Source organism: Rutilus rutilus, assembly GCF_951802725.1.
Source record: "Rutilus rutilus genome assembly, chromosome: 8".
Classification (NCBI taxonomy): Eukaryota; Metazoa; Chordata; class Actinopteri; order Cypriniformes; family Leuciscidae; genus Rutilus; species Rutilus rutilus.
Genome location: NC_140222.1, coordinates 26,442,309 through 26,466,020, shown reverse-complemented (window position 1 = coordinate 26,466,020; position 23,712 = coordinate 26,442,309). Strand labels below are relative to the sequence as shown.

General features: G+C 33.7%; 1 protein-coding gene across 5 annotated transcripts in view; it reads right to left on the bottom strand.

Moving 5' to 3' along the window:
- Positions 1-530: 530 nt before the first annotated feature.
- rabgap1l (RAB GTPase activating protein 1-like) overlaps positions 531-23,712 on the bottom strand; it is a 95,139-nt gene continuing 71,957 nt past the window's right edge. The window contains exons 19-26 of one of the 5 annotated variants that reach the window (XM_084416863.1): positions 23,162-23,290; positions 13,673-13,765; positions 11,032-11,142; positions 10,849-10,953; positions 10,689-10,772; positions 9,573-9,644; positions 9,301-9,498; positions 531-2,031 (exon numbers count right to left, since the gene is read on the bottom strand). In XM_084416863.1, coding sequence (XP_084272989.1) covers positions 1,897-2,031; positions 9,301-9,498; positions 9,573-9,644; positions 10,689-10,772; positions 10,849-10,953; positions 11,032-11,142; positions 13,673-13,765; positions 23,162-23,290 — 927 coding nt within the window. In that variant the 3' untranslated portion in view covers positions 531-1,896. Of the gene's footprint in view, positions 2,032-9,300; positions 9,499-9,572; positions 9,645-10,688; positions 10,773-10,848; positions 10,954-11,029; positions 11,143-12,851; positions 13,043-13,415; positions 13,584-13,672; positions 13,766-17,640; positions 18,968-23,161; positions 23,291-23,712 lie in introns of those variants that run through there. The other 4 variants (XM_084416866.1, XM_084416867.1, XM_084416865.1 and 1 more) reach the window with 4 other exon arrangements.

Here is a 23,712-nt window from a genome sequence, read left to right as displayed (position 1 = left end):
GAAGCAGTGCGATGTATGGTGATGGTGATGTTGCGCGTTTAAAAGTGAATATGTCTATGAAAGATTGTACCTAACTTTACTGTGTACAAGACAACATTTGGTTTTAAAATAAAAAATAATGAATAAACATCATATAAAGCCTATGTGACAGCGCGATGAGCTTGAGTATGGAAGGCCAACAGGGCCAAAACGTGTGAGACTTACATGTTAACGCTGGAAGGCGAATACCCATACCATACCCGTGCTGCTTTTACACTGCATATATCAATATGTAAATATCATGATACCAAGTAGTATCGCGATACCACGCATTGGACGCTTTGTCATATGAGGTGTACTACTTTAATATTTACATAAAATTATGTTAAAAAAATAATAAACAATTTTATTACACAAATAATGTCTACCCTAGCACTGTCCTATAAAATAAAGGCAAGAGTCTAAAATATCACTTAAAAAAAATTATAAACAGAAAGGTAAGTGAAGCTGAGATACTACCAGAAAACATAAATATACAGACAAAAGCTGAATTAGCGTTACTGTTTATTGAAACAACGAAAGGTGTGAATCAAATGAAACATGGACCAAGAACCATATGTTTACTGTCAGATAGTTACTAGACAGACGACATCAGCAGGCTGGAACAGATGAACCAACAATAAACCAGACGCAACGTCTTCCGTCCTGTAGATTACAATATAAAAACACCTGGAACCATCTGTAGAATCCCACAGGACAGCATTATCAATTCATATTAAACTGACATCTCTTTGATAATTTGTATAATTAGTTTGGCATTTTTAAAATCACAGTTTCAAAAATGACAAAATAGAAGACAATATTTTTTTTTTGTATATCAGTGTAAATATGGTGATTCGTTAGTGTGAATAAGAGCCATGCAGATTATTCAAATCCGCTTGGTGAAATACAACACATATAGGAAAACTATTAATATGGACATCCTGACAAATAGCAGATGAATTTGATTGCAGGTGTACACTTTGACTCCATATGGCTTTTAACGCTCGGACATCTTGACAAGTTTGTGATTTCTGCATGGCATCGGTCACTGAATTGCTCATGTATACCAGTTAAATAACATAAAATAAACAATACGTGCAGCTTGGCATGAATATCGCGTGGCCATCGCAACGTGAAAGCTTTGACGGCCTGATGAATTACGTGCGAGTCCGTCTATGAATAGTCTACAGCGATGGAAAACTACGAGAATGGACGGAAAGGGAATGTCACGGGGTGCTTGTTTCCATACATGGACTATATTTTCTGTGCTTTTCAGTATTTGACATTTATAAAGAGGACATTCATATTCAAAATCGTAAAAAATAATGGAACACTTTCCTTTCAGAACTGTACAAGATTAAAATAAAAATCAACATTTAGTTATACATATTTATATGACAAAACTGTTACATTTATTATTTCTATATAGAAAAACAAAAAAACTTTTTTTGTACTTTTAATGGTAAGCAGAATGCAGTATTCCCTCCGAGAAAAGCAAAACAAAAAAATTAGACTCTTTGATCTGACGGTCTAAAGGTCATAGTTTATGTACTTGCATGCTAGAACTGACAGTTTGCTAACACAAACTCAATCCACAGAAGTGGATAAAGGGGTGATCAAGGGTAAAAATAATCATTATTACTCTGGTACTTGTTAATATCCACTAGGTGGCATCGCAAGCAAAGGAAATTGTAACAGTAGTAAGTGCATCTGGATGGGGAGGTTTGTTCAAGTCCTTCATTAGTCCATGCGAGGGAATACTGCATTGCAATGTTGTGTTGCTAGTAGTGTTCATTAGAGAGCTTGTTTTCTACTCCGATTGGCCAAGTGGAAGGGTCACGATCCTCTACCCTTTGGTTAAGCCCTTGGCGAGTCCTACTGGCCCTCTTTGGGTGAGGACGGTGACTGGTTACCGGAGGAATTCTTAAGGTTGCCCAGTGTTTTACTGAACCAGGAGTTTTTGGCAGCTTGAACCTCAGTCATCAAAACGCCCCTCTGATGCTCCAGCTCCTGGTACACATTAACAAATTATATTTAAGTTACTGTAAACTGACATGGCTGTAAACTGCTAAGTGATATTTACATTTGTTAGCGTTTCTTTGGTAAGATACGACAGCAGCAAACAAATCTAAGCAGGCAAGGAGAAAGTCAGAGTTTTGAGAATAAAGTCTTAAGAGTATTATATTACATTTGTAATAGTTTGAAAATTAAGTCAAAAAGACAAAAATAGTTTAATAGAGATTAAAGCAAAAGTTTGTGAGAAAAGTCATAATGAAAGTAAAGCAAAATTACATGGAAAAAGTCGTAACATTATGAGATTTAAGTCAAAATTATGTGAACAAAGTCGTAACATTATGAGATTTAACTCAAAATGATGCGAACAAAGTTGTAACATTATGAGATTTAACTCAAAATTATGTGAACAAAGTTGTAACATTATGAGATTTAAATCAAAATCATGTGAACAAAGTTGTAACATTATGAGATTTAACTCAAAATTATGTGAACAAAGTTGTAACATTATGAGATTTAACTCAAAATTATGTGAATAAAGTCGTAACATTATGAGATTTAAGTCAAAATCATGTGAACAAAGTTGTAACATTATGAGATTTAAGTCAAAATCATGTGAACAAAGTTGTAACATTATGAGATTTAACTCAAAATTATGTGAACAAAGTCGTAACATGATATTTAAGTCAAAATCATGTGAACAAAGTTGTAACATTATGAGATTTAAGTCAAAATTATGTGAACAAAGTTGTAACATTATGAGATTTAACTCAAAATTATGTGAACAAAGTTGTAACATTATGAGATTTAACTCAAAATTATGTGAACAAAGTTGTAACATTATGAGATTTAAGTCAAAATTATGTGAACAAAGTTGTAACATGATATTTAAGTCAAAATTATGCGAACAAAGTTGTAACATTATGAGATTTAACTCAAAATTATGTGAACAAAGTTGTAACATTATGAGATTTAACTCAAAATTATGTGAACAAAGTTGTAACATTATGAGATTTAAATCAAAATCATGTGAACAAAGTTGTAACATGAGATTTAACTCAAAATTATGCGAACAAAGTCGTAACATAATGAGATTTAACTCAAAATCATGTGAACAAAGTTGTAACATTATGAGATTTAAGTCAAAATTATGCGAACAAAGTTGTAACATTATGAGATTTAAGTCAAAATGATGTGAACAAAGTTGTAACATTATGAGATTTAACTCAAAATTATGCGAACAAAGTCATAACATTATGAGATTTAACTCAAAATTATGTGAACAAAGTTGTAACATTATGAGATTTAACTCAAATCTCATAATGTTACAACTTTGTTCACATCATTTTGACTTAAATCTCATAATGTTACGACTTTGTTCGCATAATTTTGAGTTAAATCTCATGTTACAACTTTGTTCACATCATTTTGACTTAAATCTCATAATGTTACGACTTTGTTCGCATAATTTTGAGTTAAATCTCATAATGTTACAACTTTCACATAATTTTGACTTAAATCTCATAATGTTACGACTTTGTTCACATCATTTTAAGTCAAAATTATGTGAAAGTTGTAACATTATGAGATTTAACTCAAAATTATGCGAACAAAGTCGTAACATTATGAGATTTAAGTCAAAATGATGTGAACAAAGTTGTAACATGAGATTTAACTCAAAATTATGCGAACAAAGTCGTAACATTATGAGATTTAAGTCAAAATGATGTGAACAAAGTTGTAACATTATTAGATTTAACTCAAAATTATGTGAACAAAGTTGTAACATTATGAGATTTAACTCAAAATTATGTGAACAAAGTCGTAACATTATGAGATTTAACTCAAAATTATGTGAACAAAGTTGTAACATTATGAGATTTAACTCAAAATTATGTGAACAAAGTTGTAACATTATGAGATTTAACTCAAAATTATGTGAACAAAGTTGTAACATTATGAGATTTAAGTCAAAATTATGTGAACAAAGTCGTAACATTATGAGATTTAAGTCAAAATGATGTGAACAAAGTTGTAACATTATGAGATTTAACTCAAAATGATGTGAACAAAGTCGTAACATTATGAGATTTAAGTCAAAATTATGTGAACAAAGTCGTAACATTATGAGATTTAAGTCAAAATGATGTGAACAAAGTTGTAACATTATGAGATTTAACTCAAAATTATGTGAACAAAGTTGTAACATTATGAGATTTAACTCAAAATTATGTGAACAAAGTCGTAACATTATGAGATTTAACTCAAAATTATGTGAACAAAGTTGTAACATTATGAGATTTAACTCAAAATTATGTGAACAAAGTCGTAACATTATGAGATTTAACTCAAAATTATGCGAACAAAGTTGTAACATTATGAGATTTAACTCAAAATTATGTGAACAAAGTTGTAACATTATGAGATTTAACTCAAAATTATGTGAACAAAGTTGTAACATTATGAGATTTAACTCAAAATTATGTGAACAAAGTTGTAACATTATGAGATTTAACTCAAAATTATGTGAACAAAGTCGTAACATTATGAGATTTAACTCAAAATTATGCGAACAAAGTTGTAACATTATGAGATTTAACTCAAAATTATGTTAACAAAGTTGTAACATTATGAGATTTAACTCAAAATTATGTGAACCAAGTCGTAACATTATGAGATTTAACTCAAAATGATGTGAACAAAGTTGTAACATGAGATTTAGGTCAAAATTACATGAACAAAGTTGTAACATTATGAGATTTAACTCAAAATTATGTGAACAAAGTCGTAACATTATGAGATTTAACTCAAAATTATGTGAACAAAGTTGTAACATTATGAGATTTAACTCAAAATTATGTGAAACTATGAGATTTAGGTCAAAATTACATGAACAAAGTTGTAACATTATGAGATTTAACTCAAAATTATGTGAACAAAGTCGTAACATTATGAGATTTAACTCAAAATTATGCGAACAAAGTTGTAACATTATGAGATTTAACTCAAAATTATGTTAACAAAGTTGTAACATTATGAGATTTAACTCAAAATTATGTTAACAAAGTTGTAACATTATGAGATTTAAATCAAAATCATGTGAACAAAGTTGTAACATGAGATTTAACTCAAAATTATGCGAACAAAGTCGTAACATAATGAGATTTAACTCAAAATCATGTGAACAAAGTTGTAACATTATGAGATTTAAGTCAAAATTATGCGAACAAAGTTGTAACATTATGAGATTTAAGTCAAAATGATGTGAACAAAGTTGTAACATTATGAGATTTAACTCAAAATTATGCGAACAAAGTCGTAACATTATGAGATTTAACTCAAAATTATGTGAACAAAGTTGTAACATTATGAGATTTAACTCAAAATGATGTGAACAAAGTCGTAACATTATGAGATTTAAGTCAAAATTATGTGAAAGTTGTAACATTATGAGATTTAACTCAAAATTATGCGAACAAAGTCGTAACATTATGAGATTTAAGTCAAAATGATGTGAACAAAGTTGTAACATGAGATTTAACTCAAAATTATGCGAACAAAGTCGTAACATTATGAGATTTAAGTCAAAATGATGTGAACAAAGTTGTAACATTATTAGATTTAACTCAAAATTATGTGAACAAAGTTGTAACATTATGAGATTTAACTCAAAATTATGTGAACAAAGTCGTAACATTATGAGATTTAACTCAAAATTATGTGAACAAAGTTGTAACATTATGAGATTTAACTCAAAATTATGTGAACAAAGTTGTAACATTATGAGATTTAACTCAAAATTATGTGAACAAAGTTGTAACATTATGAGATTTAAGTCAAAATTATGTGAACAAAGTCGTAACATTATGAGATTTAAGTCAAAATGATGTGAACAAAGTTGTAACATTATGAGATTTAACTCAAAATGATGTGAACAAAGTCGTAACATTATGAGATTTAAGTCAAAATTATGTGAACAAAGTCGTAACATTATGAGATTTAAGTCAAAATGATGTGAACAAAGTTGTAACATTATGAGATTTAACTCAAAATTATGTGAACAAAGTTGTAACATTATGAGATTTAACTCAAAATTATGTGAACAAAGTCGTAACATTATGAGATTTAACTCAAAATTATGTGAACAAAGTTGTAACATTATGAGATTTAACTCAAAATTATGTGAACAAAGTCGTAACATTATGAGATTTAACTCAAAATTATGTGAACAAAGTTGTAACATTATGAGATTTAACTCAAAATTATGTGAACAAAGTTGTAACATTATGAGATTTAACTCAAAATTATGCGAACAAAGTTGTAACATTATGAGATTTAACTCAAAATTATGTGAACAAAGTTGTAACATTATGAGATTTAACTCAAAATTATGTGAACAAAGTCGTAACATTATGAGATTTAACTCAAAATTATGCGAACAAAGTTGTAACATTATGAGATTTAACTCAAAATTATGTTAACAAAGTTGTAACATTATGAGATTTAACTCAAAATTATGTGAACCAAGTCGTAACATTATGAGATTTAACTCAAAATGATGTGAACAAAGTTGTAACATGAGATTTAGGTCAAAATTACATGAACAAAGTTGTAACATTATGAGATTTAACTCAAAATTATGTGAACAAAGTCGTAACATTATGAGATTTAACTCAAAATTATGTGAACAAAGTTGTAACATTATGAGATTTAACTCAAAATTATGTGAAACTATGAGATTTAGGTCAAAATTACATGAACAAAGTTGTAACATTATGAGATTTAACTCAAAATTATGTGAACAAAGTCGTAACATTATGAGATTTAACTCAAAATTATGCGAACAAAGTTGTAACATTATGAGATTTAACTCAAAATTATGTTAACAAAGTTGTAACATTATGAGATTTAACTCAAAATTATGTGAACAAAGTCGTAACATTATGAGATTTAACTCAAAATTATGTGAACAAAGTTGTAACATTATGAGATTTAACTCAAAATTATGTGAAACTATGAGATTTAGGTCAAAATTACATGAACAAAGTTGTAACATTATGAGATTTAACTCAAAATTATGTGAACAAAGTCGTAACATTATGAGATTTAACTCAAAATTATGCGAACAAAGTTGTAACATTATGAGATTTAACTCAAAATTATGTTAACAAAGTTGTAACATTATGAGATTTAACTCAAAATTATGTGAACAAAGTCGTAACATTATGAGATTTAACTCAAAATTATGTGAACAAAGTTGTAACATTATGAGATTTAACTCAAAATTATGTGAAACTATGAGATTTAGGTCAAAATTACATGAACAAAGTTGTAACATTATGAGATTTAACTCAAAATTATGTGAACAAAGTCGTAACATTATGAGATTTAACTCAAAATTATGCGAACAAAGTTGTAACATTATGAGATTTAACTCAAAATTATGTTAACAAAGTTGTAACATTATGAGATTTAACTCAAAATTATGTGAACAAAGTCGTAACATTATGAGATTTAACTCAAAATTATGTGAACAAAGTTGTAACATTATGAGATTTAACTCAAAATTATGTGAAACTATGAGATTTAGGTCAAAATTACATGAACAAAGTTGTAACATTATGAGATTTAACTCAAAATTATGTGAACAAAGTCGTAACATTATGAGATTTAACTCAAAATTATGCGAACAAAGTTGTAACATTATGAGATTTAACTCAAAATTATGTTAACAAAGTTGTAACATTATGAGATTTAACTCAAAATTATGTGAACAAAGTCGTAACATTATGAGATTTAACTCAAAATGATGTGAACAAAGTTGTAACGAGATTTAGGTCAAAATTACATGAACAAAGTTGTAACATTATGAGATTTAACTCAAAATTATGTGAACAAAGTCGTAACATTATGAGATTTAACTCAAAATTATGTGAACAAAGTTGTAACATTATGAGATTTAACTCAAAATTATGTGAAACTATGAGATTTAGGTCAAAATTACATGAACAAAGTTGTAACATTATGAGATTTAACTCAAAATTATGTGAACAAAGTCGTAACATTATGAGATTTAACTCAAAATTATGCGAACAAAGTTGTAACATTATGAGATTTAACTCAAAATTATGTTAACAAAGTTGTAACATTATGAGATTTAACTCAAAATTATGTGAACAAAGTCGTAACATTATGAGATTTAACTCAAAATTATGTGAACAAAGTTGTAACATTATGAGATTTAACTCAAAATTATGTGAAACTATGAGATTTAGGTCAAAATTACATGAACAAAGTTGTAACATTATGAGATTTAACTCAAAATTATGTGAACAAAGTCGTAACATTATGAGATTTAACTCAAAATTATGCGAACAAAGTTGTAACATTATGAGATTTAACTCAAAATTATGTTAACAAAGTTGTAACATTATGAGATTTAACTCAAAATTATGTGAACAAAGTCGTAACATTATGAGATTTAACTCAAAATGATGTGAACAAAGTTGTAACGAGATTTAGGTCAAAATTACATGAACAAAGTTGTAACATTATGAGATTTAACTCAAAATTATGTGAACAAAGTCGTAACATTATGAGATTTAACTCAAAATTATGTGAACAAAGTTGTAACATTATGAGATTTAACTCAAAATTATGTGAAACTATGAGATTTAGGTCAAAATTACATGAACAAAGTTGTAACATTATGAGATTTAACTCAAAATTATGTGAACAGTTGTGACATTGAGATTCAAGTCAAAATTATGTGAATAAAGTCGTAACTGAGATTTAAGTCAAAACCGCGTGAACAAAGTTAACAGGTAAAAAAAAAAAATCATAGGTTAGTCAAAATTATGAAAATAAATTGTAAAATTCGATAAAAGTCAAAATTATGTGAATCAAGACGCAACACTGAAATTTTAGTAGTAATACTTTGAAAATAAAGCTTACATTTTGAGCATAAAGTCAGAACTACAAAGTTGGAATATGAGAAGTCAAGAAAATCAATATTAAAGTGACGTATTCAAAACACAACTATTCTCAAAATGTTACACATAGTAATGTTATGACTTTATTATGTAATGTTAACCTGGCACTAAAATGTAGTGAGATACAACTATATCTATAAAACACTGATTTCAAATATGCTTATTGTAAACTAAGTAGCTAATCCCAAATCTCCCTATAAACAGATAAAAGTTGATTTTGACCTGCAGCTTGATTGTGTAAATCTATGGTGTTATATGTGCCGTGACGACTGACCTGGATCTTGCACTTGGCCTCCACCAGCTGGAGTTTGGTTTGCGCCAGCTCTAGCTCTAGTTCTCTCAGCTGGGCCTTGAGCGAGTCCTTCTCCTCATCCACGTCCGTGTCCCGGTTGTCCTGACTCACCGCAGGGATCTGCAGGGGTCCATCTTTGCTGAACACTTCCCTACAGCGCTCACACGCCATCACTTTAGCCTGGAAGAACAAGAGGTACTGATCGTCACATACTCAACAGAGCACATTAGAGCACTCATAGACTAGTTACCCACCTTAACTATATCCAGTTCTTCTTTTGTGGACGCCTGCTGTTTCTCCAGCCTCGTACTCAACTGGGAACATATCTAACACAAACAAAAGACCATGTTTCAGATCTTACTATACTCGATCCATCACAATAAATACTAAAAAAGAGATGTAAGGACCTGAAGATGTTATTTTAGTATCATTGAGATACTATTACAGTTTTTATTTCTAGCTTGAATTCCTTTTTTGTAATATTTTCGATTTAGTTTAAGTTTTAGCCTTTTTTGTTGGTTTTAATAATTTTGTATTTATTTCTATAAAGTTTTTGATTTCAGTTAAATAAATCATCAAGTTAAATAAATAAATAAAAATTCTTGCCAAGCAACTAACTGAAATAAAATAAGTTTATATTTTAACATTTTATCTCAGTCATGTTGGTTTAGTGTTATTCGGATTTTTGTTAGATTTTTTATTTTACTAGTTTGAAAGTTTTTTTTTAAATATATTTTCCATTTTCATTTGAAATTTAAGTTTTTGTAATTTTTGGGTCAGGACCCACCCCATCTGAGGGTTGTCCCCCCTACAAATATAATTGAAAACCATGCTGTGTATTGTAAATAATATAATGATATATACTTAAATCGTTTGTATTGTTTTACTACGTACACAATTATTTTAAGTTCAGAAACATTTTGAGTCCATTTTAGTCATGACAAAAAAATGATGATATCCGATGTATTTTTCCATGAGTCCGCTGTGTTGGCTTAGTGTATAAAGTTAAATTAAATGGAAATGAGATGTTTCCTTGGCAACTAACTGAAATAAAAGTATTTTACATTTTTTAAACATTTTATTTCAGTGAGTATTATTTTAGTACCACTGAGATACTAATATATTTTTATTAATATTTTGAAATACATGATTCCATTTAGTAATTTCGTTGTTTTTGTCATTTTTATTTCAAATTTAGTTTCATTTATAACTAAATGAAAATATTATTTTTTCTTTTTCAGTTAACATTTATTTTATTTCAAGCAACAATTTTTTAAAAATGCGTTAACTATAATCCCACTGCCCTGAAGTGTGGGGTGAATTTAGAGGATTATGGGATTTCTAGAAATGTATGGGACACCCAAGCATACCTGTTTATACTCTGCTATGATAGCTGTGGTCTTCTTGATCTCTAACTCTGCTTTCTCCAGCTCTCTCCTGAACACTTCCTTCAGCTGAAAAGCAAAAACAGTCTCGTTCATGTCTGTAGCAGTTAAGTTTCATACTACATAGATTCCTCGATCCTCGTACCTGTGCCGTCTCCTCCTCTTGTCTTCTCTTCTCCTCCTCGGTCTCTACCAGACGTTGTTTAGTGTTGAGCAGTTCTTTGTTCAAAACATCAGCTTTGTCCTCGGCCTGAGAATGCAGCACTTTAAAATACGCATGATCTAAACAATAGCCAAATGTATAGTGTGCTAACTAGTGTAGAAATACCTGGTCCAGGTCATTCCTCAGTGCTATCTTGCTGGTCACCAGTTCATGGGCAAGATCATCGTTCTCCTGCTCCAGACGCATGCTGGCCTCCTGCAGTCGCCGGTTTTCTCTCTGCAGGGACACACACACACGTTCATTTATTACTTTATGGAGGAGAACTCGTGCAGGTTAACAGACGGAGACTGAAAAGACTGCGAGGCTAGCTTTGCACAAGCTACAGACTCAAATTTCACAAGCACTCACATGTAAGCATTACAAATGTGTATGAAAGTACATGATTGGGTAAACTGCACCGGTTTGCAATACATGAATGCAACAAATTAAAAGGACATATAAGAATTTTGCCAATTCTCCTGTTTCAATATTTTTGACAGTTACTTATTTTTTGTCAACACAGAGCATAATATTGTGTTATTTGTTTTTACAAAAAATTATTTAAAATTGCTATATAAAATAATAGTAATATATATAATTACAATCTTTTACTATTTTAGAAGATTCTTTTAACAGTTTTTATACTTTATTTCCTATTATTATCTTATATATAGTAAAAAAAATATATATATACATAGTAGTAAAAGATTACAATATCATAAAAAATGATAGATGGGTAACAAATTAAGATAATTATAGGAAATAAAGAAGTATAAAAACAGTAAAATAATTCAAAAATAAAAAATCTTCTAAAATAATAAAAGATTGTAATAACCGAAAAAAAAAAATATATATATATATATATATATATATATATATATATATATATATAAACATAGAGTACATAAAGTAACAACTAAATAAATAGATAAATTATATAAAATTATAAATTATTATTATTATAATTAAAAAATTAATAATAGCAAATAAATAAATAGTAGCACAAATATATAAATTACTAAAAGACTAATAATAGTAAAAAATCATAGATGGTACTAAATCAAGTAATTAATAGGCAAATAAAGATAATAATAGTAAAAAAGTGCATAAAATAGTAGAAGATTATAATTATAAAACATAGACAGACAAATAATATAATAATGGCAAATAAAGATAATAGAAAAATTGTTTGCAATTGTAAAAAAATAAATATAGTAATAAGTTAAGATAACTGCAAATAATAATAAAAAAAATTGGGGATTATAATAATACTACAAAGATGATAAACAAGTAATTAATTAAGATAATAATAGCATGATTACAAAAATTGTAATTAAAAATATATAAAATGGTAAATGAAACGGCTCACATAGAATCGGCAATAATAATTTTGTCAGAAATTGAATGCATTCATGCATGTTTGTATATTAAATATTCCAAAAATGTTTTAATTTGAATTATATTCCACATAACTCATAATTCAGTAGACTATCCCTCCCAAATAAAATGAGGAAACACAAAAAGCTGCACATTGACTACAAAACAGGAGACTAGGAGCCATATGTAAAGAAACTTGAATCACATGTTGATCTAGGAACAGTTTTTCACAATCAGTCTTGAGAAATCACACTAAATGACCACAGTGTGACTTCTGCATTGCCTGATTAGAGAGCTGGCGTTGTCACAGGGAGTCTCCCACTGCCTCACATGACACACATTTCCTTATCAGGAAGGGGAAAGCTGTCATCTGACTTCCATTTACACACACACACACACACACACACACACACACACACACACACACACATACATTGCTGGTTAGGTTGTGCACAGCAGTTAATGTAACATGGAAGGCTTGAGGTCATCATTTCAAACGGATCAGAGAAACAAACACACACGCAGGCAGATGTTAGTAGCCAATGAGCGCTGGTGGGCTGAAGGCTTACCTGCACCGTCGACCCCAACACAGTGAACACTACACCCACTAGAACAAGAACCGCAGAGGCCTTCCCCATCCAGCACCGCTCGAAACATACAACACCGCCTGTCCATGCTCCACCCCCCGCCACAGATCATTGGTTAAATGGGTGAGTGAGGGAATCTCATTGGTTAGATGGGTGAGTGAGGGAGAGGATAAACAGGAAGTGACAGCAAGGAAACCACTGAGTAATGGAGCTTCCTTTAATAGCATGCTTGGCTTTTCAACACTGCACATTGCTTGTGAAAGCACACATTCATACAAATATAATAATAAAAAAAAAAGTAAATAAAATTACACATTTTATTTATCTTTCATGTGAAGAATAGAAGCTTAAAAAAATGTAAAAAATAATACATTCAATTAAATGCGATCAGTTTAAATAAAAAAGCATGGGTTTTTTTTTGTGCCTTTTAAACATTTCAGTTAATGTAAACATGAGACTTAAATGTGCCAACAAAAACACAAAAGCTATGTCACAGCTTTTTTTTTTTTTTAAATGTATGATAAAAAAAGAAACAAGGCACTTAAATAAAAAAATATGTCACTTTTTCCTTCATTTAAATGCTCAAAAAATAAATTAAAATATTTGGTGTACAAAACTAGAATCTACAATGCGAATGTTTGGCGAGTGTTTAGCTCTTTCCCTGCGACGTACAGCGTCTGTGGTTTCCAGTGCAGCCCGCTACACAGTCCTGAACTGAGACAGAGTGAGACGAAGATGAAGATGAACGTAGGAGGTGAGGATGAGGACTGGAGGAGGGGAGGCTAAATCAGATTCCTGCTTACCTGATATCTGTCTATTGGGTCTTCCTGCTGCAGCTGGTTCTCTTTCAGAGACTGATACTCCTTCTCGAACTTCTTCAGCTTCTTTGTCGGCACCTAAGAAAGACAAGAAATCAGAGATCAGGTTTGTGAAATGTACAATCTCTCACAAAAAAAACCATACATAAATATGTTGTTTAATACCTTTTAAATAAGTCAAAGCATCCCCCAACCAGATAATGTATACACAATTACATACGCATTTACCATTAAAGGGACAGTTCGCTCAAAAATGAAAATTCTGTCTTTACTCACTCATACTCATGTCGTTCCAAACCCGTAAGACTATCGTTCATCTTCAGAACACAGATGAAGAATTTGTTGATGAAATCCCTCCATTGACAGTCTACGCAAATAACACTTTGAAGCCCCAGAAAGATAGTAAAGACATCATAAAAGTAATCCATCTGACTCCAGTGGTTCAATTTGACCATTTACATTTTACCATTTACAATTTTATGAAGCGACGCAAGGGCTTGGTTAATGCAAAAAATCTCCAATGTGCGCTCATGCAACAATGTCTGCTCTCGAGTCAACACAACATGTGCATGCGTCATGGTGCTCTTGTGAACACACGTTGGAGATTAATATTTTGTAAGTAAAATGGTACTTTTTTTTCTTCTTTTTTTTTTTGCACAAACAAAGCACTTGCGTCGCTTCGTAAAATTGAGTCACATGGATTACTTTTATGATGTCTTTATCTTTCTGGGGCTTGAAAGTGGTACAGTGGTGTAGTTGCGTAGGCTGTCAATGGAGGAACAGTAATCTCAGATTTCATAAAAAAGATATTCATTTGTGTTTCAAAGTTCTTACAGGTTTGGAACGACATGAGGATGAATAATTAATGACAGAATTTTCATTTTTGGGTGAACTTAACTATGCCTTTAATATATTATATCAAGTATATTTAATTTAATTTTAATTCATTATACTACAGGGCTTGTGAATGCTTGGTTCTGATTGGTTGACGAACGTTTAAGGTGTGCACTTTTAAAATTTTCAGGGAAACGCACGGCTAAAGTAGTTGCAGCCTACAGAACCAAAACCCACAACGACACTGACCGAGCAAAAAAAATATAGTGAACAATAGGGTAAAAACGACAAACTATTTCCATGTTTTTGACACAAAATTACATTTTATTATATGCGGAAAGCACATTCTCTCTTTCTCCCGCTCTCTCAAACGCACACACATACAGTACAGTAACTTAAAAAATATAAATAATATATCAAAATGTGCAAAATATATAAAGATATTCACTACTATAAAGTAAAATTCTAAGTAAAAATCATAATAGATATTATTGACAGGGCAGGACATTACTTAAAATATCAAGAGTACAAAATAAAAGGGAGGGAGGTCAAACTTACAAAGATAAAGCATTTATATATATAAATATATAAACATGTTTCATTATTATCAATGTTGCAAACATTAGTGCTGCTTAATATTTTGTGGAAACCGTGATAAACTACCATTCACTACCATTCCTTTCTTTTTTTTAACTCATTTTATTCAGCAAGGGTGGATTAAATTGATCAAAAGTGACAGTAAAGACATTTATGATGTTACAAAAAGATGATTCCCTTTCAAACTTTCTAAATCAAAGAATTCTGAAAGAATTTCCACAAAAATGTTAAGCAGCAAAAACACTGATAATAGGAACCATTCATTAATAAATCAGTATCAATAATAATTGGGCACCAAATCAGCATATTAGAATGATTTTTGAAGGATCATGCGACACTTTTGTCTGGAGTAATGGCTAATATATAATTTTTATATGGTAAGACACTAATCGACAAACAACGTGCAGCATTATGAGCTTCAAAAAACAAACTGATGCTCTTTCTACACTCCCTTAAAAAGCAAAACCATCTCAGGAGCCTTTAAAAGCGCAGCGCTCCTGTCTGTTGCTATGGCAGCATAGCCGGAGTTAGCATGGCGTCTCTGAGGGTGGAGCGCGCTGGCTCAGTGAAGCCAGTCCTGAGGGGATCTCTTCATCCGGGTTTACTCGCTGCTTTACTGCAGGGGACTTTGTTTATTACAGTCTTCATTCAGCAGGTCTGGGATCAGTTTTCATAAAGCCTTTCATAATTGGCTACTTCATTTGAGTTTGAAACTGCTCACACACAAAGCAGAAATGTGTACTGCCCACCACAACAGCATTTTGAGGGCAAACAAACAGACGTTTGGAGTTTCCACAAAACATGCTTGCAAAACGTGTAGCATATCAACACAGTTCGCACTAGGGAAAGTCATTTCGAATCTCCATGTTTCCGCTTTATTCAGGTCCAAAAAAACACAAAAGGAGCCTTTTTCTCTAATCTCAATCTGCATCACTTCTGCTGAACAGCAGCTCATTGTTGACCGTCATCCGTGATACCATACAGTGTGTTTGCCCTCTGACCTAAGGATGAGGGTCGCCGGAGCAAGAAACTATTGCACCACTTGTGTTATCAACGAAGCCACAATGGCACTCAAGGCTTTTTTTTCTTTTTTTTTTTGGCGGAGGGAAAGCAGTTGTAACGATGACAAGTCAAAAGCTTGCGCTTGAGTAAACTGACTTCTCCTTTTGGGAAAACAGCCACCTTTGCCTTTCTACTCCAGCACAAAGTGTCCGTTGTACTGTTCGGAGGAATGTGAACATGATACAAACTCTTCAGAACAGAGTCAACTAGGAGGATAAGCAAACAATTGATTCATAATATCAGGACGGCAAAGGAAAAGAGACAGAAAAAGAGAAAGGAAGGGTTTTGGGTGGATGCTCTAGGGAACTGGGTTAGTGCTAGGCCAGTACTAGGTCATTTTGGGTGGTTGACTGGGCCTCACTGTGTGTTTTCTAGGGAGCTAGAGAGTCTAAAGAGCCCATCTCAAAATCTCTATGATATTATGGTGTCTAGATATCTCGTAAACTCGTTTTCTCTCTAATTTAACAAAAATATGAAATACACAAGGTATGTGCTAAAGTTCAATGCTTATGGTTAGGCTTAGTGACGCTTGCCTTAGAGAAAGAGAGGAGTAAAAAGAAACAAGCAGCAGCCTATTAATCTGACAGTCAGTGGTGCAGATAAGAGGCCTGGCATCATTAGATGAAGAGATGTTAGAAGAACACGCAGTCCGGATGTGCTGTGTACAGCCACAGACCACAGAATGACATGTTGAAATGGCACAACCAACATGGAAGTCAAGTTCTCAGCACAAATATTCATTTGGTTTAACACTTACAGTACACACTTACACTATACACTCGTATACATACGGAAAGTTTGTCAGGGAGATTTCACCTCAACAAACGTGGTCGGTGTAAATGACGAGTTTATATATATACACCTACACAGGTATGAATGAGTAGCTGATCTCCATTTTCCATTCAAGTTGACACAAAGAGCACATGTTAGTGATTTCCCACCAGTACATAGTGTAAAACAGTTGCTGTGGCAGTTTGTATAAATTCTTGCTGTTACAAACAAAGCAAGAACTGCAAAGCTTAATTTTGGTTTACTGGGATTTATTAAACCAATGCATTTGCCCGGACAATGTTTGAATATTTGGGTCACTAGGCTCATCTGAGTATTCAAAACATCTACTTGAGAGGGAAAAAAAAGTCACAACATGCAAAATTGCATTAGGTCGACAGACATTCGCTTGCTCCTGAACACAGCCATGTTCTTCTTATTACCAACACACACACACACACACACAGTACTTTCAACTCCAAGTTGGCATTCCTTGGAATAAGAAGATAATGGGGAAAATTGTACAGCCTTGTAATTTCATTACAGGACATTTCTCACCGAGCGGAAAGCCTGAGACAGTATCAGCTCTACAAGAAAAAGGCTTGTAGTACAACAAAACTAGATGGCATTCTTGCAGCCAAATCATTTTTAGAAAGAAAAAAACAGTAAAAAGCCATTTGAGTGAGACTTACCACCGGTTTGGGTTTGGAGTTGGCCACCAGACTGGCAAAGAAATCCTCTTCATTAATCTGATTGATAACGTGAGCGTCGTAAGCGACTGTTATCGACACTTCCTGCATCATTTTGGCAAAGTTTCTGCGAGGAGCACTGAGCGAGACAGGTGAGCTTCGAGAAACGAAGGAGGGAGGGAGGAAGGAAGGAAGGAGGAGGAGAGAGCTGACAAGTCTGCCGAGACCGGGACCAGTTGACAAGTTTTTTACAAGTGAAAGCCGGCCCCTTGAGGCGGGAAATAAATGCAGAGGGGGATGAACCATAGAGGAACACGCACTCACAAAAACACACCTGGTTTTGTCTTCCAAGGATTGTGTATTTCGCTCAGTTCCTTCAAAGCGATGAAGCTCTGTGCTCGTCCGCAGACTCTAAATTGCAAGTTATGCAGGCACGACTCTTACCGCCACGGTCTCATGGGCAACGGTGGTTACCACTGGAAATATGAAGAGCGAGGTAAGCGGAAAAGGTTGAAAGGCAGGGGGAATTCGGGTTTGTCAGACAAACCACAACGGGGTCTTCTAACTCCCCTGGTAGTTCTCGCTTTATCTTCTCATCTGACTGTCTAACGGGTCTCGTTTATTCTCCCAAGAAGAACTGAAGCCGGTCTGTTCCTGGTTTAATAAGTATCCAAGCGCAAACATCTACAAGCCAAAGACCCAAAATTGCATGTACCGGAGTTCTCCAAGGCTGATTCCTCTAAGCCGTTTCCAGTCTCCTTTCGATTAAGTCCCCTTTCAATAATCAAGAGGATGTGAAATTTGGAATTTGGCTCGTAATCCGCGGAGGGGGAAGTTCATACAGCTTGTGCTTTCGACGGGAGCAGGTGCCTTTGAATTCCATCACTCTGTAAGCGTATTACCCGGTGACTTGATCCTCTTTAAATTCACACCACTTCAAACAGAAACGACCGCTTTGCATTTCCTCTTCTTACACATGTGATTGGAAATGGTCGTGATCACGGGTGGCTGAAGTAATCTGTGCACAGCCTCATGGTTTATGTGTGCAGTGTCTGGTGTCCAGGTCTGATATGGAGATAACAGGCTTCACAAGGCTTCCTGTCCTTGCACATAATCTCCTCCCTCCTAGCCGTATCATAAAAAACATCCAGACGACATCCCAGTGGCAGAATCTTCCAGAAACCAACAAGATCAGGACGGTAAGTATAAAAATAACTGTTTTGAGGTGGAATGGCAGTCTAAACGTTGTTTATTCGCCCACTCCAGCGCTGATTTTGGATGAAACACCTCATTGATCTGCTCTCCTGCTTGCCTTTCACTTTTGTTTGCAGAAGATAAAGAGGAAAGTATGACTAAGTACACATTTGCACACACACGGGTGCCAATGAGGCGTGGTCAGCGCAGACGCTGGGAGCAATGACGGTGCAAACTCAATCACGTGCGTAAAACGCCACTTGTCATGATGACGAGAAAATCCAGTTGCAAAATAAGAAGGATCAAACGGCTTGTGCTTATGGTCTTCTCTCGGAAGAAACAAAAACAACAGACTTGAGCAAATTGCAAGTAGTCACAACAGAGTGCATGGTGTAAATGTTTCAGGTGTAAACCCATCCTTCTAGTTAGGGAGTGGAAGAGATGTGACTCAAGAGTGCATGTAGGTGGGTGTGGACTTCAAGGAGTTGAAAGAGCCATAACAAGGGAAAACAAAGGATAGTAATCCTAAAGACTCTGGTGTAAAATGAAGCTGGTCTCTCTTCGCTGAATCATTTGTAAGCTGATGAATGCACCTGTTACATCACCTCACTCGGATGCTGGTTTCCCACAGAGTGCATTTGACTCTCTGGTTTCTTATTTCTCTCTCGCTGTGTCCTAAATTCTGCCAAATACATGGTTCTCTGTCCAATCTCAGAGAATATAGCAGAGCACATGATATACTAATTTACTTATATAAATATAAAAATAAAAAAATATATAAAAACATTAATAATTATAATTATATATGTAAAAGCTATATTTTTAGGACCAGTAAGATTGTTTTTTTTTTTTTGTTGCATTGTGACATTATATTTTCTACGATTTTTAACTTTTATATTTTTTTTCTTAAATTCTCCTGATAAAAAAAATATTTAAAAGTATAACACAGAAAATTACTAAGTTAAAATCAGCAAAAATTAAACTATTATATTACAGCCTATAGCCGCTGAGAGGCTAAGCAGCAGGAAATAACCCATCACGTGTTCCCATGCGTTTAAAATCCATGAACGTTTATTGACAAGATGTGATATGCAGACAGAAAACACTTGAAGATCAGAAACTATTAGAAACGGTAGAAATGGTCAACAGAAAGAGAGCGTTCCTGGCTACTTACCCCCTCTCTACACGGCCTATGTAAAAACAGTAAACACTACCAGGTAATACTCACCTACACCCAACTACCCGGAAATGCATACTCAAAATACAAAATAAAAGACAAACCTTTTCTGCACTTACAGTAACATTACAACATAATTTATTATAATTGTATATCAAGCAGGGACAGATTTGTCTGAATTTTGTTTTGTGATTTCACTGGAACAAATAGAGAGTCTCCTCAACGGATTGAAGCGCGCGTCCGAGTGAAGACTGTGCGGCGTGTGCGCGAGCCACAAGAGTCACTGATCGCAGCGGCAACGAGCACTTTGATCACTTGATAAAAAAAAAAAACACATTTCAGCGCTAGATTGCTTCTTATTTAACAAACGAATGAAACGAATACTTTGCTAGTTAACTGGAGATGTTTTATTTATTTGTATTGGTACATCCGTGCCGCGAGATGTTTCAAAAGTGGTGGGGACAATATCGACCCTGGCAAAAAGTGGTGGGGACATGTCCCACCCGCAAATTATGCCTATAGAGAGCCTAAGTCCCGCCCCTCCGCTTCCGGCTCATGGGACCTTATTTCGGAAAAAATATGTATGGTAGTCAATGGCGAGAGACAACTTATCTTTTTATTCCATCTGAACTGTGCCCTGAATTACACATATGATGTTTGTCAATTTAAAAGGTAATTAGGAAAGTCAAGAAAGTCGCAGTTTGTCATAAAACAGAAGAGTAACGTTTAGTTTTATGCGAAAATTGCTCAATGAACTACATCTCTCATCTCGCACTATGTACGTCACAAGATCCGTTGCTCGTATGTGTGTATTCTGGCTCAAAACACTCATTATGTAAGACTATAAAAAAAAATGACAGACGTTAGCTTCAGTAAAGTTAGCTTCATTCATTGAGAGAAAAGGTATGACGTCACATGTGCGCCTTCTGGGTTTGTAGTCTTTGTAATTACGTATTTTCACAGTCTTATACCTCAGCAGTTTTACATCAAACTGCGACTTTCTTGACTTTAAAATTTATCTTTTAAATTGACAAACATCATATGTGTAAATCAGGGCACAATTCAAACGAGATCAAAATATTTGTTGTCTCTCGCCATTGACTACCATACAATATTTTTCCGAAATAAGGTCCCATGGTGGTCGACCGGAAGGGGAGGGACTTAGGCTCTCTATAGACGAGACACGAGGAGAAATTGACAAAGAACTGTCCGACACAGCCCACGTAGCTCTCACTACAGATGGATGGACCTCCAGGGCCACTGAAAGTTTCCTCACGGTACCCGCTCACTATTACTTCGGAATGGGAAATGAGAAGCTGCGTTTTGCAAAAACGCCCCATTTATGAAATAAAGAAATTAATAATTAGATAATTAAGCTATATAACATATGCTGTAGTACATTTTTGGAGTGTTAAAGATTAAAAGAAAAATTACCAACAAGAACCGTACAGAAACAAAAACCGTGACCCTAAAACCTTGATATGAACCGAACCGTGGGTTTTGTGAACCGTGCCACCCCTATATACATATATATGTACACACACACATACATATATACATATATACAATTTAAAATAACTGGTTTTCAATTTATTATACTTTAAATTATCATTTATTTCTGTGATGCAAAGCTGAATTTTCAGGATCATTACTCCAGTCTATCACATGATCCTTTAGAAATTATTCTAATATGATGATTCATTATCAAAGTTGGAAACAGTTCTGCTGCTTAATATTTTTTCATAACCTGTGATAATTTTTTAGGATACTTTGATGAATAAAAAAAAAAGAAGCAAGAAATCTTTTCTAACAACTGGTCAGTAATTTGGGGTCAGTACATTTTTTTCTTTCTTTTTTTGAAATAAATCAATACTTTTATTCAGAAAGGATGTGTTAAATTGATAAAAAGTGATAGTAAAGAAGATTTATATTATTAGAATATATTTTTTTATTTTGAATAAATGCAGTTTTAAGCGATTTAAAAACGATTGTATTGCTTCCGCTAAAGAAAATAGTCTGTTCCGTCTCTACTGTTAGAATCCTGCGTCCATAGCAACGCTCTGTTTTTCATGGCAACGGTGTGTTATACTTAGCAGCGGTCTGTTATCAAGAAATAACAGGCCGCATTCTACATTCGAATTCAACCAAGCCATGTAATATATATACTGCAATTAATACAGACATCAAGAATGTTTTGTCCAAACAGTGTTGCTAAAGGGATATTTTCTTGGATTTACAAAGTATGCAAATAAATATGTCTCCTGTCTCTGCATACTGCGTGAGTCTCATGAAATCTAGCCGCATCCAAGAGAATATCCCTTTAGCAACACTGTTTGGACAAAACATTCTCAATGATGTCTGAATTAATTGCGGTGTTCAAACAGACATCCCTAGTTAAACACTGCATTATACAATTACTGCATTACTGAAGCACAGCAGTGAGTGACTGGGGGCACAGGAAATCCTGCTGTTAGTGCATTTACAGAGAGGAGAGAGAGAGAGAGAGAGAGAAATACAAGGGAGCGGATGAACTCAGTATCATCTCGATCTCTACTCCTCCTTCCTTCCTGAACACGCACACTCAACAACACACCCCTGCCCCAAATAAAATGCAATCTATGGAAGAGGCACTAACTCCAGAAGAAAGTGGGTTAGAGTGTATAGAAGTCGTGTGGAACGGGTTTGAGGCACAGAATTGTGTTGTGTCTATCCTTGGGTCCTAACGCCACCTTGCCTCAAAGGAGCCTTGAAACGCAGACAAGGTCTCTGCATTCTCTGAATAACTGCAGGCTAGCTCTGTGATGTAGCGCTTCAAATTTCTCAAACAATGCAAAAGCGACCTGGAATTGCATAATTAACTCCTTCAATACCAGTCCTTTAAGTTTTCACCCATTTCATCATCTGTAAATCCGACCGCTTAGACAACTAACAGCACACCTCTTCACTATAAACAACACAATATCATTCATGTTCAAAGCATAAACAAGTATAAATGCTTCAATATAATATTTAAAGCTGTGGGTTTGTTCAAATCAACTAATACTGGCACTAAAATGATAGCAAATGATCAAATAAAGATAAATGATTAATAAATGCACATTGTTTCTGATGGTGAGTGCTTTGAAAGATGTTTTGAGTTGGTATTTTTTTTACCTTGATATTGCAGGCCTGCTCCATAAGGCGCCGAGCGTTCTCTGCCGCCCTGTAGCGTTTCGGGAGCTGGACCCGGAAAAATTTCAGCGCACCCTCAAAGTCGGCCTGTAGCAGATCTTCCTTGGAGGTCTGCATGCACACAGAAAAACAGAACTGGTTTAGGGTCATTTCAGGAAATCAACCTGATAAGCAGCCTTAAAAGGAACTTAGCCTGGTGATTATTTTCCGTATAGTGTTTGCATTTCCCTTTTATGATGTGAACCTGACAAGCACACAACCTCGAGCAGAATTCAAAAGACCAGTGTTTGTGACATTACAGCCTATTTGCAGCTAATAAACATGTCCATCTATCCAATGACAAAAAGAGTGAGGAGACTTGCACAGTTAGAACATCATGACTAGGGAGTACCAATATTAAAAGCCTGGCCAATAGTGATGAGCCAAAAATCATTTTTATTTTATGGCCGCAAGCGATATTTGGCCAAACCATAAATCTACACTTTGCTAACAAAAAAGAAACATTAAAAAATGAAATGTTTGTACGCTGCAAG